The sequence below is a fragment of the Schistocerca gregaria genome, chromosome 1 (assembly GCF_023897955.1).
Source record: "Schistocerca gregaria isolate iqSchGreg1 chromosome 1, iqSchGreg1.2, whole genome shotgun sequence".
Lineage (NCBI taxonomy): Eukaryota > Metazoa > Arthropoda > Insecta > Orthoptera > Acrididae > Schistocerca > Schistocerca gregaria.
Window position 1 is genome coordinate 384,945,051 of NC_064920.1, and position 17,007 is coordinate 384,962,057.

General features: G+C 37.7%; 1 protein-coding gene across 1 annotated transcript in view; it reads right to left on the reverse strand.

The window, feature by feature from the left end:
• Window positions 1-651: 651 nt before the first annotated feature.
• LOC126348796 (uncharacterized) overlaps window positions 652-17,007 on the reverse strand; it is a 185,828-nt gene continuing 169,472 nt past the window's right edge. The window contains exon 7 of the mRNA XM_050002385.1: window positions 652-985. Coding sequence (XP_049858342.1) covers window positions 905-985 — 81 coding nt within the window. The 3' untranslated portion in view covers window positions 652-904. The remainder of the gene's footprint in view (window positions 986-17,007) is intronic.

The following is a 17,007-nucleotide window of genomic DNA, read 5'->3' on the forward strand; positions in this document are numbered from 1 at the left end:
GGTAATATTAAAGATTTTGAAGCATCAGATATGATAATCGTGCAAAAGATCTTTTTTAGTGTTTCTCAGGCTTGGTTACACTGACTATATCGTAATGGATTCAAATGATTAATGGAAAATCTCATATAAATATGTGAAACAAATACTAACAAAGAGATAGAGGGGCTGGCCAGTACTTACCTGAGCTCAGTACAGCCGATAGATGACACAAAACAGAAAAGAAAATTTACATTTGACAACCATGCCTCCATCCTTGCTACCCTCCCTGTTTACCTTTTCTTGTTGCTTCATAACCTGGGTTGTGAGTAACTAAATCCACTTTCCCTTCTGCCCTTTTTTTCCCCTCTCTCCTCCCTGATGAAGGAACAAAGTTCTGAAAGCTAAAAATGTAAATTTTCTGTTCTGTTTTGTGTCATCTGTCGGCTGTACTGAGCTAAGTACTGGGCAGCCCCCCTCTCTCTCTCTTCATAGTGGATATATTCAGTCCCTTTGCAATGCCTTGTAAGCTTTTTTCCCCTTTGCTTGTATCTGCTTCTAATCATGTTCCCAAGAAAATACAAAAGTTGTGTAATACATAAAAATACATTAAAAATGGTATTTCAATTAAATAAATGTTCATTATTTATGCTTCATAAATCATTAAAATATACATCCCTGGAAATAAATTTATTGCACCACATTACATGTAGTAACAAGGTTACCTTAAATTTGAATGCAAGGATACATTTTCTCAATAGGTGATTATTCTTTCTTTGCTATCATTGAGCACAACTTTGATGCCAGTTGGGAAAAATATGTAAACAAATTAACTCAGGTATACATATCACTTGACTTTATGTATTAGCACCATTGTCACACTTTTTTTTCTGGAAATGAGAATCAAGACAAGCAAAGTTCCAACATATTAGCTGCTCATTCGAGGAGTTACGGGATGAATATTTCTCTCTGCTGCATACCTCCAAGTTGCAAGCAGCAGCACCAGAGCCTAAAAATGAAAGTATTTTCAAAATTATGTTTCTTATATATAATGCAGAAACATTAAAAAATTCATGGTAGTTTATATTTTCATTTATTTATTTATTACCAGCAGTGTTTAAAGATTAAATTTATTGAATCAAATTTAATGTGTTACATTTTAAACAGATTTTCATGCAACCAGCCTGTCTTTTTTTAGAACTGTTTTCCTTCTAGTGAACCAACTATTGAGCTGTATTCAAGTTTGTATGCTAGTAGGAAGTCTTCATCTTGGCAACTGAATATGCAATGAAATAAAAGATTCTGACTCTGTATATTGCATCACATACGCAGCTGTATTCAATTCCCCACAGATGAAGTGCCACTTACAAACAAAATGTGCCGTTATGAATATGTCATTGTCTTACCTGGTTTCCTGATCTTTCAGCATGTTCAGAGGTTTTTCCTAAATATTTGTTGGGGCTCCTGCTTCAGATGTAGTGTTATATGTTTGCCTGTAGTGCATACTAATGTGAGAACACTGACACCAGATTGGTGTACTACATGTACTTGCTACAGCAGCCATAGACAGTGTCCTTTGTGTGTGTGTGTGTGTGTGTGTGTGTGTGTGTGTGTGTGTGTGTGTGTGTGTGTGTGTGTGTTTCTCCTCTATATGGCGAGTAAAAATCTATCCTTTTCAAGCAGCGGAAAATCCAGGACCGAATAATGATAATATTATGAAAAGGATAGTCGCTACTAACCATATAGTGAAAATGCTGAGGCACAGCAAAAAGACTTTCATCGAAATGAGACCCCCCGCCCCCCACACACACAAAAGCACTGCATAATGGGAGAAGCAATCTGGATGGTGGGGGTGAGGAGGAGAGTTGTGTGGGGAGGGGCTGTAAAGTGCTGCTTGTGGGAAATACAGGAAGATAGGTGCTGTCAGTAGGTCAGATGGGTGGGGGACAGCAGAAAAGGAAAGAAGTAAAACGGCTATGCGTGTCTTGGTGGAATATTGGGCTGTATAGTGCTGGAATGGGAACAGGGCAGGGGATAGGTGGGTAAAGGACAATGACTAACGAAGGCTGGGGTCAGGAGGATTACAGAAACATAGTATATATGCCATAGAGAGTTCCGAACTGTGCAGTTCAGAAGAGCTGATGTTGGTTGGAGGGATGCAGGTGTCATAGGATTTGAATCAATCATCAAAATGAAAACCATCGTGTTGGGCAACATGATCAGCAAGTAGGTGGTTCAGAAGTTTCTTGGCCACAGTTTGTCAGTGGCCATTCGGGCAGACAGACATGCCCACGTAGAATGCAGCACAGGGGTTACAGCTTAGCTTGTAGATCATGACTGGTTTTACAGGTAGCCCTGCCTTTGATGGGATAAGTGATGCTTGTGACTGGACTGGAGTAGGTGGATGTATGGGACAGGCCTTGTACCTAGGTCTTATTTCAGAGTGTGATGAGAGGTAATCAAAACCCTGGCAGAGAATGTGATTCATTTGCTCCAGTCCTGGGTGGTACTGAGTCATGGGCAGAATGCTCCTCTGTGGCTGGACGGTGGGAGACTGGAAAAATAAGGCATGCAAGATTTGGTTTCGTACAAGGTTGGGAGGATTATTACAGTCTATGAAGGTTTCAGAGAGACCTCTCAGTATATTTTGAGAGCGATCGCTCGTCACTGCAGATGCGATGATCACGGGTGGATAGGCTGTATGGAAGGGACTTCTTGGTATAGAAAGGGTGGCAGCTATCAAAGTGGAGGTATTACTCGTGGTTAGTAGGTTTGACATGGCCGGAGGTTCTGATGTAGCCATCTTTGAGGTGGAGGTCAACATCTGGAAAGGAGACTTGAGTTGAGTAGGACCAGGTGAAGCAAATGGGGGAGAAGTTGTGGAGGTTCTGGGGGAATGTGGATAGGGTGTCCTCACCCTCAATCCAGATTGCAAAGATGTCATCAATGAATCTGAACCAAGTGAGGGGTTTAGGATTCTGAGTTTTTAGGAAGGATTCCTCTAGATGGCCCATGAATAGGTTGGCATAGGATGGTGCCATGCGGGTGCTCATAGCTGCACCCCAGATATGTTTGTAGACGATGCTTTCAAAGGAGAAATGATTGTGAGTGAGGATATAGTTGGTCATGATGACTAGAAAGGAGGTTGTAGGTTTGAAATCCATTGGGCGTATGGAAGGGTAGTGTTCAATAACGGGAAAGCCATGGGCTTTAGGGATGTTAGTGTAGGGAGGTGGCAACATTAGTGATGAGCAGGAGATCGTGCGGTAAAGGAACAGGAACTGTGGAGAGTTGGTGGAGAAAACGGTTATCTTTCATATAGGAGATTAGGTTGCAGGTAATAGGCTGAAGGTGTTGGTCTACAAAAACAGAGATTCTCTTAGTGGGGCACAGTAACCTGTCACAGTGGGGCTCGTGGGTGGTGTGTTGTAATAAAAATAAATAAATAAAATAATTATTAAATACACCCGCATATTAAAAACATTTAAAAGAAGATAATTCAGTTGTGTTATTAGAGATGTTCTGTGCTTGTACGAATTTGTAGGCAACCAGACTTCTCTTACATTTCAATTGTAGATGCAGGCAGTGGACTTAAAGTACACCAGTGCATGCCATAAATGAGAAAATCCTCCTTACTTGGTTTCACTTCACTTGAATAAAAAATACTTAATACTGGTGTCAAAGTTTTTCTTATTTTGAAATAGGTATGATAAAAACACACTCATAGCCTGTCGTATTCTGAATGGCACATCTCAACAGAACCTCTACATGCAAGAGAGTCAGAAACAAATTTACGTACAAAAAAATGAGTGATGTTTTTTCATTTGTCTGTGCCTTACCATGCATTCATAATTAACGTCTTTGCTATCACTTATGGTCAATCGGTGTTTCATTTTTATTTTTAATAAATTTTAGCTTTGATATCCTGGGGGTTTTTAATCATGTACCTACACAATTGCCCTCACACTGTACGTTGACATGTTTACATTTGCTGATAGGGGTCAATACCCTTTACTTGTCGGCTTCCCTTTTATTTAATGGAATGGTTATGTCGGCTTATCCTATGTATGTTAGAGTTCTACAAGAAATTAAAAGATTGTGCATATAATATGACAGTCCATTACATATTTGAATTTAGTGTGTGAACAATAATGTTCGGTTTGCTTCATTGTCACTGCCGGGTTTCGCGCTTGCACACTGGCAGATTTGGTGGCAAGAACTAGTCACCATCGGTCAACATGTCAGCTGCTACCATCGCATGTGCAAGCACTCGTTTTCTGAGTGTTGATGTCACATTGAGTGTCACACTTTCACCTGAGTGTCACATATTAAAGAGTTGCTGTGGCGTTTGTCTTCATTCTGGATGCAGTGGATGTATGCTTTTTGTTCAAAATCCAACGCTGTGGCAGATCATCTCCATTTTTTCGGCCCAGGCATTATTATTACCCATTGTATTTGCATTTTCAGCAGAGAGAACCACGACCAACAGTATCCGTCAATGAGGTAAGTACTGGCTCAAACAACTATATTTCACTTGTTACTGTGCCCAGTGTTGTGAGCCACAATACTCAGAAATTATTTCATTGCACACGCATGTTCATGTTGCGCCACTTCACCATCGACTTGTTGAAACACACAAATAGCCACCCAAAACATACTATGCTTAAACTTCTCTTCGTTCACATTATCATGATACAATACAAGCATATCATACATTTATGCTTCATTTTATAGGTAGATTTTTATCACTTATGGGAGCTCATTTCTTCCATAGATAGAGGAGTGAGAAAAACATTGGAAAGAGGACTAAAACATTATGCATTGCTGGCTTAACTATGCTTGATGCCGCCTTCTTTGTTTGGGAGGGAAGAAAGGAAATACTTGTCTTCTGATTCAAGGATTTATGAGGAAATGTTACTTATACAGTCATGTTGCCAAGGAACTTTCGTTTCACGGAAATAATGTGTATTGACTAATCATTCACGTGATATCACATTGTTTCTTCATGTGCTGATGGTTCAAATGGCTCTGAACACTATGCGACTTAACTTCTGAGGTCATCAGTCACCTAGAACTTAGAACTAATTAAACCTAACTAACCTAAGGATATCACACACATCCATGCCCAAGGCAGGATTCGAACCTGCGACCGTAGCGGTCGCTCGGTTCCAGACTGTAGCGCCTAGAACCTCGTGGCCACTCCGGCTGGCCATGTGCTAATGCTATTTACTTCAATTCACATGTAGCTTAGTGTGAAATATGGCGTTTTAACCATCATAGACTTATCTTTCTCAAATACCTGGAAAAATCATTATTCAAGCTTTCATGTGACAATAAAAATTAATTGGTTTTTGCAAAATCTCATGTTTAACTGTTTGTGTACTATGCAGCGAATAGGTACTGATAATTATCATGGAGATACACTGTGACGATGCATTTTTCATTTGTCTTATGATCTTTGCATAAATATCGTTATAACTAAATTGTTTAGTCGAGGTGAGGCTGGTTTCTTCATTTGGTACCTGCTACTCTTAATGTAATTCTCTCCTCCTGCCATGATGGGGCACTGGTCGCTGGAAGAAGAAAGCTTAAAACTAATTGCATTATGTAGCTCAGTGGTCACTGATACATCTGTTCGCAGATATTTCCATACTTTGTTTAAATTCACAGACATTTGTTTATTCTGTTACCCATTATGATCATTTACTCTGCAAAGAAAGTTATTTGACATTTCTTACAGTATTTCGTCATTTGTTCTTAACTTACAAATCTTCTATAATTTTTAATGCTCTTTTTTGCTTGTAAATATGTTGTATATAGCTTAGTATTCAATTAAATCTCTGTGTACATATATCAATAGGTTCTCTAGTTATTAGACAGTAGATGTATTTGCATAGTATTTTCATTTACTTTGTATTTAAGTTAGGTACTTGCACATATTGCATTCCTATTTGGTTGCGCCTTCCACCAGTCTGTCGCACATGCACACAGGTCAATGCCATCTCTCCTACTAATTTTGTTTATACCTTTGTTTTGCATTAAGCAGTGTATTACTTACCATTGCTGTTAATTTTATGCCTTTGTGTACAAATCAAAAGAATTAATTATGCCTATACAGATTACTTTATCTTAAAATACACTTCACGAGAAAAATTACACTTTAGAGTTATGTACAGTATGTAAACTTATCTTGTGATAGAAAGAAAAAATGCTACCTAGCTTCATCATTCTATAAGAGCTTTTATATCTTTGTGAGTGTGGAGACCCTTGTCTCTCCCTGTTTTCAGACAGACTATCCTGTACATCCCAGGGTAAGGTATTTTGGAAATTATATATGGCCCCAAATAGAGTAATTGCCACTTCTTATTCAGTTTGCCAAATTTTGTCGATTTGTCCATAAGAGGACTCGTCCTTAAAAAAATTGTGCAACACGTTTCAGTTTCTTATCATAAATTTTCTTTGAATACTTGGCACGGTTTCCTAGTGTAACCATGGCTTGTTTGATTTTGTTGTGTAGTGTCATTTCTTTAGTGGGTACCTTTGGTGTGGGCGACTCCCACTCATTTGTCTGTTTTGTCTGAATATCAAGTTATTAGGTGTGAAACCTGTTGAAGAATGTGGAAGGTTATTGACAATTTGCATAAAGACTGTTACGTACTCTATCCATCGGGTGTGTTTGTGAGGGATGTACATCCTAATAAATGACTTAAATTATTTAAAGACTCGTTCTACTGGGCTTACTTCTGGGTGAAAAAAGCTTATTAATATGTGCTCTATGCCCTGTGAGGTCATAAATTGTTTCAACTTTTGCCCAACAAAATATGAAGCATTATCAGTTAATAGTACCTTTGGTTTACCTATTTTTCTCAAATAGTCTCTTTCTGATTTTGTGGCTGTTGCATTTTTAATGGGACAAATTTTGATATGTTTCAAGAAAATCTCGTATAGTCTACTATGTATGTTACTTCTCCTTTAGTTCTTTGATATGGACCAGCTATGTCCAGGGATACTATATCTAAAGGGTTTTTTGAGAGTACTGGATTTAGCTCAGTATATTTTGACACATTGTACTCTTTTGATTGTACCTTGCATTAATAACATTCTGAGTTCTGCATCTTGTTCTGTTAATTCACCAAATCCCTCTAACCCTTGTGATAACCTGTACAAAGGGCCTGCAATAACATTCTGACTTCCTTTAATATAAATGATCTCGAAATTTAATTCTTGTAAATATAGACACCACCTAACTAGTCTGCGGTGCAGTAGTTTACATGTTAAAAGAAATGACAGTTACTGATGATCACAGTAAACTTTGGTATGTTTGCCCCACAAAAAATATTCAAACCTTTTATATGCCCATATTACTGCTAAAGTTTCCAATTCTGACACAGGGCACGATCTTCCTGCTTCTGATAATGTGCAACTAGCAAAATTCACATCCGAGACAAGCATGCCCTCCAGCTCCTGAGGGGTCAATAGCTTGGGGCTTAACTACGACCGGTTGATGTTTCCCGACGGCGTAGTGTGACTTTGTTCGTTACCTGGAGTAATTTCAGTTATTTGCACTGTGTGGGTACTTCGTCAATTTGTGTCGTTAGCTGCTATGCCGTTATTTTGCCAAAGATCGGCTGCAGTACAGCACGAGCCACTAGTGTGGCTGACTGTTTCTGTTTATGTTCGGCATAGGGCCTTGTGATGGTGGATTGTAATTCACTCGTGCATTGAAATTACTCCTGTTGTTTTGAAAATTTCTTTTAAATAATTTGTTTTTTCCATTCCCATTACCGTACTTGTTACTTCTGGGTATGTAACTTTGTTGTTGTGTGTATCATCCTTGTTGTGTGTTTGGATCACATTTTATTGACTAATTTACATAACTATGTTGTTGTTGTGCCTGATTTTCTGTTGGCTACAGGTCTTTCCTCACTGATTAAGTCAATAGAATCAGGCACTCACAGAAAATATTCATTGTCATGCTCTGGTGTTGTGACTAATTTTTCTCTAATGTGCTATTGTAAATGACTTTCCAAAATTCTTAGCACATCTGCCTGTGATACTGGGTTCGTCCAGTAGTGTGTCTTGTTCAGGTATTTTTGAAAGTATCCACGTGGGCTACCGTATTTGCCATTGAATGGTGCGGGGTTGAAAGCCTCGCATCTGAGTCTTTCTTGCACTGCCTCGGACCAGACTGCCTCGGACCAGTATTTGTTGAGGAAAACTCGTTCAAGTTGGATATAAGTGTTGCAACATTTGGCCACTTCAGATTCCCGCCCGTAAAAGAATGTCACCTTGCGTATACCCACAATAAATCTGATTTTCTGTACTTCCGTCCAGTGGCGTGGAAATGCATGACAAAAAGTACTGATAAATACTACAGGATTCATTCTTTTATCTTTGGAAGTGAATGTAGTAAACTGTCGATGTCTCTACAGCTTTCACTAGTACCTACTGTGGGACTTGTGACAATTTTTGGGTAAGTACCAACAGGTTGTGGTTTGTTCACCGTAGCATGTGTATTATTTACATGCATATTTTGAGATATGATAATATTTCCTTCTGAAAGAGTGCGGCTCCTATTTTCTGCAGCTTGTAGGTTAGTGTTTATCTTGTTCACTATTTCATTTTCTTTTTTCTGAATAGCATTTTCTACTACATCTGTGTATAGCTTGCAATCGGTTACTAACTTCTCTGCAATGGTATTACCCTTATCTAATGTATTTTCGTTGATGTCTCTCTCCTTCTTAGCATATGCTGAGTCAACTTCTAATGTTGCTGCCTTTAAAGTAAGCTCTTCTACAGCTACAGGTACACTTTCATAGTCTTTAGTTTGTTAGTGACAGTGGTTACCTTTTTTACTGTCGAAACCAGCTGGTTTTGTGTGGCTTCAGTATTTGTGTTTGTGTCTGTGATTTTCTTTATCTGTTGCTCTACTAGATCATTATGGTTGTTAAAAGAATCTACCTTCTGTCTTAACTCCATAATATCATCATTAACTTCAGAAAGTACTTTCATGCTTTACTTGTTTTTTCGTATCATTCAATTTTTCGTCGATTTCGAAAATTTTTGGCTAAGTCATTGAATTTCTGTGAGACTGTGTCTTGTAAATCTTTGATCCTTGAATACCTGTTTTTGTTCTTATTTCATTATATTTAGATCTTGTGTGACAGTGTTCAGATTGTGTGTCCATATATCAATTTTGGTATTCATATTGTGTTTCATATCACTGAAATTTGTGTTGATGCTACCTAATTTCATGTTAGATAATAACTGCCATAGCAGTGTGTCAGTTGTACTACTGTGGTTGTTGTCAGCTATAACTTTCAAGTTAATCAATTTGTTGTGACCAAGTGGTGTTTATGACGTGTTTTCAAAATTCATATTGGAATCGCTCTCCAGTGTTTCCTTCAAGAGCGTTATGTCGGTCTGGGAGATGTGTGGCATTGCCTCATCAATGGTAAGCATTGTGTCATCAAGGTTATTTTGCTGTGGAGTGTCGCTATCATTTGTCACACCTGCGACATTCCTCTCTGATCGACTTAAACTTTCTGCTGTAGGCATGCATGGTGCTTGAACTTAAATTGTTCGATTACGTAATTCTACACCACCTTGGCTGGTTGTGTTTTCACTGTCGCTATCAACAATGAACATGTATTTTTTGGCCATGTTATATGAATGTGCAAGAAATAAAATTTTAACAAAAGTGTAAAAAATTCACATGCTAGTTATTACACTTCACAATCGTAATTTACATGATGTCAAAGACTGTTTTACCTCTATCATGATATGCGAACTATTGTGTCACAATTCCTTATGTTTTACAAACAATGTGTATCCCACTGAAATTTCCTGTAAATTATTCAGAATAAAATTCAAGGAAAGGAATAACGAGGAAAATGTTTCTATCTACATCAAAAGAGGCGCTACCAAGTGTAACCATGGAAGCAACTTGTGTAGCCGTCCTGCCTGTGCTATGCTAAACAAAACAGCTCACTGTGAAAATTTTATGTAAACTGTGTCCAATTCTTATTACTTTCCATAATTTCTCATCAATTTTTGCCTTTCTGCTTTACTTGCTCCCCCTTGTGATTCATTCAAGCAGAAAATACGGACAATTAGTTTTTATGATTCATAACAATGTCATAGAAATTTCTTATTATAACAATAGTTAACAAACCCTACTCACAACCGGTGCCTTGAAATCCTGGCACACACCTCGACAGTTGTGCTGTAATATAAATAAATAAAATAATTATTAAATACATATGCATATGAAAAACATTTAAAAGGGATAATTCAATTGTGTTATTAGAAATGTTCTGTGCTTGTAAGAATTTTTAGGCTATTGGACTTCTTCTCTTACATTTCAATTGTAGATGCAGGTAGCGGACTTCAAGTACACCAGTGCGTGCCATAAATAAGAAAATCCTCCTTACTTGGTTTCACTTCACTTGAATAAAAACTACTTAATACTGGTTTCAAAGTTTTTCTTATTTTGAAATATGTATGACACAAAACATTTGTAGCCTATCATATTCCAAACGACACTCCTTAACAGAACCAGAGTGTCAGAAACAAAATCATATACAAAAATTAATAATTTATTTGCCATCGCTTATGGTCGGTCAGTGTTTCATTTTCGTTTTTAATAAATTTTAACTTTAAGGTATCCTGGATGTCTTTCATCATGTGCCTGCACCTACCCAGTATTGCAGTATGAAGAGAGTAGGAGTGTGGGGAGTGGAGAGAGGTGGACTCTGGGTAGAGGTTTTGGGATGGGCCAAAGGATTTGAGCAGAGACTAGAGATCCTGCTGGATTTCTGGAAGGGGGTCATTGTGGCACTGTTTATTGGTGGATGAATCTGACAGCTGGTAAAGAGTTTCTGCCAGGTAATCCTTGTGGTTTGAAAAAACAGAGGTGGAGCCTTTGTCAGCAGGTAGGATATAAGGTCTAGATCAGTTTTTATATGGCGGATAGCAGTTCTTTCTGCAGGTGTAGGGTGTCAAAATCTCATCCTTCAGTATAGTAAGTGGTGCTATACAACGTATGTCCATGATGATATTGTGAGCTGTAATAGACGTTGGCTTGTCGATTTTAAAATAACAACTTTGTGCACACACATTATTGCACTGATTATAAGTGTTCACATTATCACCACTTTACAACTGACAGATCTAAGCGTAAACATTCTTATATTAAAAACAAAGATTCCAAGACTTACCAAGCGGGAAAGCGCCGGTAGATAGGCACAATAAATAAAACACACACACACACACACACACACACACACACATAGAATTTCTAGCTTTCGCAACCGGCGGTTGCTTCTTCAGGAAAGAGGGAAGGAGAGGGAAAGACGAAAGGATAAGGGTTTTAAGGGAGTGGGTAAGGAGTCATTCCAATCACGGGAGCAGAAAGACTTCCCTTAGGGGGAAAAAAGGACAGGTGTACACACACACACACACACACACACACACACACACACACACACACACGCACACGCATCCGCACATACACAGACACAAGCAAGCAGACATAATGTCCTTTTTACCCCCTAAGGGAAGTCTTTCTGCTCCCGGGATTGGAATGACTCCTTACCCTCTCCCTTAAAACCCTTATCCTTTCGTCTTTCCCTCTCCTTCCCTCTTTCCTGAAGAAGCAACCGCCAGTTGCGAAAGCTAGAAATTCTGTTTGTGTGTTTTATTTATAGTGCCTATCTACTGGTGCTTTCCCGCTTGGTAAGTCTTGGAATCTTTGTTTTTAATATATTTTTCCCATGTGGAAGTTTCTTTCTATTTTATTTACATCATCATTAATTTGAACCCAACGTAAACATTCTTAGTGATACATAAGTACATCAGATGGCTCAGTGGTAGTACAAATCAATACTATCACCTCACATCAGATAAGGCATTGAGCTACCGCTCCAAATAATTATGTATACCTAAACTATCATCGAAACATATAAGCTAAGTTGGTATTTCACATTTTTTAAAAACTGTCTGTAAAACAATGTGCAACATTCATAAAACATAACTTAGACTAAAGCTTTTTATATCACTTTAGAAAAATCTTAAAAACATGTTATGAACATTCTTAACAATTCTTTACCAAGTTTTCCATTATATAAAATCACAACCAATGTGACAGCCTATAACTACTTAAAAGTTCTTTATGTACAGCTAAAGGTATCGCAAGTAGGTTGATTTTAATACGTCTAGGAGTAGCTCGATATCTGCAGGCACAGGTACGATATTACATCAAGAATACATTCAAGGTGTGTGTACCAACAGTGGAGCTGTTTAATGTTTGTGCTTTTGTTGTCCTTTACAATCTTTATGTGAGCTTATCCAAAAGAATATGTTACTGGAGGTCCAGTGGGGGATCTTAAATTGAGCCTATGATCTGTCATTATCAGCTGTCTCTTATGTGTGGCTGTGCTAGAACAAATATGTTTAGATGCTGTCAAAATGCCATCATCTAACAGAACATGGTCAGTGTCCAAATCATCATAATAAATATTTGTTATACAATAAATCCGTAAGACATTTTTCATACAGAATTACATTATATGCCAATCTTTACCCAAAAAACTTTTTCTAAAAATAGTTCTAAATTTTTTAACAATTCTTAATGACAAATTACATAAAATGAAACCAAAACCTTTTTTTAAAAAAAATCTTATGTATGCCTTGTAATGCCGTTTGTGAGCTAGTTTTATTATGTCCATAATTACTAGGAATTAAAGGTGCAGTTAATACATTATGATAATTTTCATCTGGAGCAACAATTAATATTTTGCATTTCTGTTAGCAACCAACCTGTTTGTGCTATGTTGTACACGACAATATGTTGTTCAGCATCTAGGTGAGAGCTCGTTCCTTGATGCCTACCTGCAGTTCAGTCACCTGATGTCCAGATGAAATCTCTTCCATTGTTTGATCTGATCAAACACATGACTTTAGCAATCTTGGCAGTTGAAAATTTATTCAATGTTCACAATACTATAGATCACCCCCTTGCTGACTATGTCAGAACTGTATAAATGCGAACTGGTTGTAAACGGTACTTCTAACCATTTCACTGGTTATCACCTGGAGCTGAATTTGTGAGAAAGATCTGACACTATTTTTGTATTTGGTACTCCTGGACATTGAAATTATATCAGAATATAAAACTGTCTTGACAATTCATGTTACAAAACAGGATCATTCAGTTATTGTACACGGTAGTGTTTACAATTCTAGCCTCTCATAATGAAATGCAGTAAGTCATTCTGTCACCCAAGTTTCTTTCTCTCGCTTACGTAGATCTTCACATGATGTAGACAGATCATCAGGGCTGTTGCAAATAGGTAGCAAATTGATTGAACACTTAGTGTAACAATGAACAAATTCCAAATTGATAAAAGGATGACTCTTGGCATGCTGCAATTAAATGGTCGCCAATAGTGTGGCGCTGTGCAGCCAGCTTGATGTAAACACTTTTGTTTTTAATTCTTCAAAAGTGTTTGCATCAAGGCATACCCATGGTCCCATATTGTTTTATGCATTCATGGAGCAACACAAAAGAAAGAAAATAATTAGTTATAGTAATTACAACAACAGAATGCTTCTAGGCCATTTTCTGAGCCTTCAGCAAACAAGATGTTATCAAGAATTGAAACAGACAGTGCCCTGAATGATACTCAGACCTCTAAGTTGTAGTGATTTTTTTCGTTTCCAGATACTGGTGCAAATTTTACACACTCGGACAGAAAATATTCCTCGGATAATTATTCTTCCATTAATTTGTTAAGTGTTGCGTAACTAGTAGCATCCAGAACAATTCTAATAGTCAAAAAACACATATTTTTAAATTTTTTTATTTATCCTTTGCCTTTGGTCATGTTCATAAAATGCTTGTAATTTTGATGCCGGAATGAAATAGAGATGAATTATTTATGAGATGAAATCTGCAATTGTAGCAACTCTATATACAATTTAATGAAGAATATTTCTTTTTTTTACGTCTGTAGTTACAAAGTACAGGAGACAATTTTTTATTGTGATCAGATAGGTACATAAATAAGCAAACACATGCTAAAAAAATTTAAGACTGTGGAGGTAGACTACTTTAATGCAGGCAAATATTCCTCAGATAATCCAATAAAAGTATTATAGACTATCTAAACTAAAGCCAAACTTTCAGATTATTTGGTAGAATAAAAATAGTGTTCCAGGAATAATGGTTTTAAATTAGGTCTAAGTGTTCTACCAAGTAGCTTGATTTTATTTCTTGTGGAGCACCATTATGCAGTTTTTTTACTCATGTACTTAATATTATAGGTTTTGGTTTTATAGGTTATTATTTGTAGCTGACTTCTTGATCTTGGTACAGCAATGACTATCTTCCTTTTTACGAGATGTGGCTGGAAAGTTTTAAGAATGGCTCTACTACTGCTTATTGGTTTGGCAGGCAGGTACACGGATGGCAGGCAGGTACACGGAGGGTGAGGAGTGAGTCATTGCCTTGTCCTTAAATGTCCTCTCACAGGAAACTGCGTTTCCTTTACTCAGTTCATTGTGGCAGCGGGTTGAGTACGGATCTGTTAGAGCTTGTTGCCATATTCTGTCAGCGTGAAAATGGACATAAAAATAGAGCAAAGAGTTTGTGTGAAATTTTGTTTTAAAACTGAGAAATCAGCTTCTGAGACTTATAAACCATTAAAAACAGCTTTTGGAGATAATGGTGTGAGACAGACAAATATTTTTGTCTGGTTCAACAGATTTAAAAATGGCTGCAAATCATTTGAAGATGAACCACAGTCCAACTGCCCTTCCCCCTCGAAAACGAATGAAAATGTTGTGAAATTTCATGACTAAGTGCACTCTGATTGTAGACTTATAATTAGGGCTGGTGAACTTAATTTAAGTTGCTATGCAATTCAGTTAGTTTTAACTGAAGATCTGAACATGTGTTGAGTGGCCACAAGATTCTTTCCAAAAGTGTTGTCAAGTGACCAGAGGCAATAACGACTCGAAGTGTGCCAAGAACTGCTTACTCAGACTAAAAATGAATCAGATTTGTTAAATAGGATAATTACAAGTGACAAATTATGGGTATATGGACTTGATCCTGAAACCAAAGTGCAGTCTTCGTAGTGGAAGACTCCAGGTTCACCACAACCAAAAAAACACACTAAGTCGGTTGAAGGTGAAGACAATGTTGGTGTCCCCCCCCCCCCCCCCCCCTCCCCCACGATTCTACCAGTATTGTGGATCATGAATTTACCCCTGAAGGACAGAAAATTAACCAGGAATACTGCAAATGTGTCCCCAAGTGTGTTTGTGAAAAGGTTTGGAAGAAAAGGCCTGCATCAAGGAAAGACAGGAGTTGGGTGCTACACCATGACAATGCTCCAGCTCATCGTGCCTTCTCCATCATTGAGTTTTTGATCAAATTCAAAATTCCTGTGCTTCTACAAGCGCCATATTCCCCTGATTTGGCCCCTGTGAACTTCCACCTGTTTCCTAAACTGAAATTTTCACTGAAAGAGAAGCAATTAGACTCAATTCAAGCATCCATGCAAATATGGAGTGTGTCCTTAACACACTTCAGGAAAAAAAATTCCAGGAATGTTTCCAAAAGTGAAAACACTGTTGGAGTTGATGTGTTCAGTCAGAAGGGAACTATTTTGAAGGAGATGCATCACAGTGCATGTAAGTACCACCATTGTACAATTACAAGCCCTTTCTTAAAACTTTCCAATCACTCCTCGTATGCAGGGTGCAAATTCTCTCCCCCTTCCTCCCTGTTCTGTTCCTGTAAGGAGAGCAGGAAGAAAGAATGTTTAAATGCTTCTGTGTATGCTGAAAGTAATCTAATCTTGTCTTCACAGCCCCTGTGGTAACAATACATAGTGGGTTGTGGTATATTCCTAAAGTCATCGTTTAAAGCAGGTTCTTGAAATTTTTTAAATAGGCTTTCTAGGGATAGTATACATCTATCTTCACCAATGGCTCGAGCAAACCTGTGATCATTTGTGCTAATCTTCTGTGTATATGTTCAATATTGCCTTTTACTCCTGTTTGGTGCAGGTCCCACAGTTCAGCAATATTCTAAGATGGTTCACATGATTTGTAAGCAATCTTCTTTGTAGAGTAATTGCATTTCCCTAAATTTTACCAAGAAACACTAATCTGCTATCTGCTTTACCTACAACAGCCTGTGCGATCGTTTCATTTCATACCCCTTAAAAGTGGTACACCGAGGTACTTTTACTAGTTGACAGATTCCAAATGTGACTTGTTGATACTGTAGTCATATGACATTACTTTTTCATTATGTTGAGTTCACAGCTTTACATTTTTGAACATTTAAAGCAAGTTGCCAATCTTTGCACCACTTTGAAATCTTACCACGATCTGACAGATTATTTATGCAACTTCTTTCAGGCAATACTTCACTGTAGATAACTTTGTCATCCACAATAAGTATGAGGTTACTATTGATGTTATCCACAATGTCAATAATATTTAACATGGACAGAAAGAGCCTCCAACCGACTTCTCTGAGGCTACTTGAAGTTACTTCTATACCTACTGATGGTTTTCCATCCAAGATAACATGTTGTGTCTTCCCTTCCAAAATGTTTGCAATCCAGTCACAAATTTCACTTGACATCCCATACAGTTGTCCTTTTATGATAAATGAAGATGTGGTACTGAGTCAAAAGCTTTTCAAAAATGGAGAAGTACTGCACCTATCTGACTGCCTTGATTCATGCCTTTCAGGAAGTAATGTGAGAAAAGTAAGAGTTGACTTCACATGATTGATGTTTTCAGATTCCATTCTTGTTGGCATGGAGGAGGTCATTCTGTTTGAGATATCATAATACGTTTGAGCTCAGGATACATTATAAGATTCTACAACAATTGAATATTAAGGGTATTGGATGGTAGTATTGTGGATCACTTCTGCTACACTATTCTTTCTTCAGACAACTGTACATGGTTTTTTGTTCAAGGGAACTACAGTAGGTTAGTTAGAAG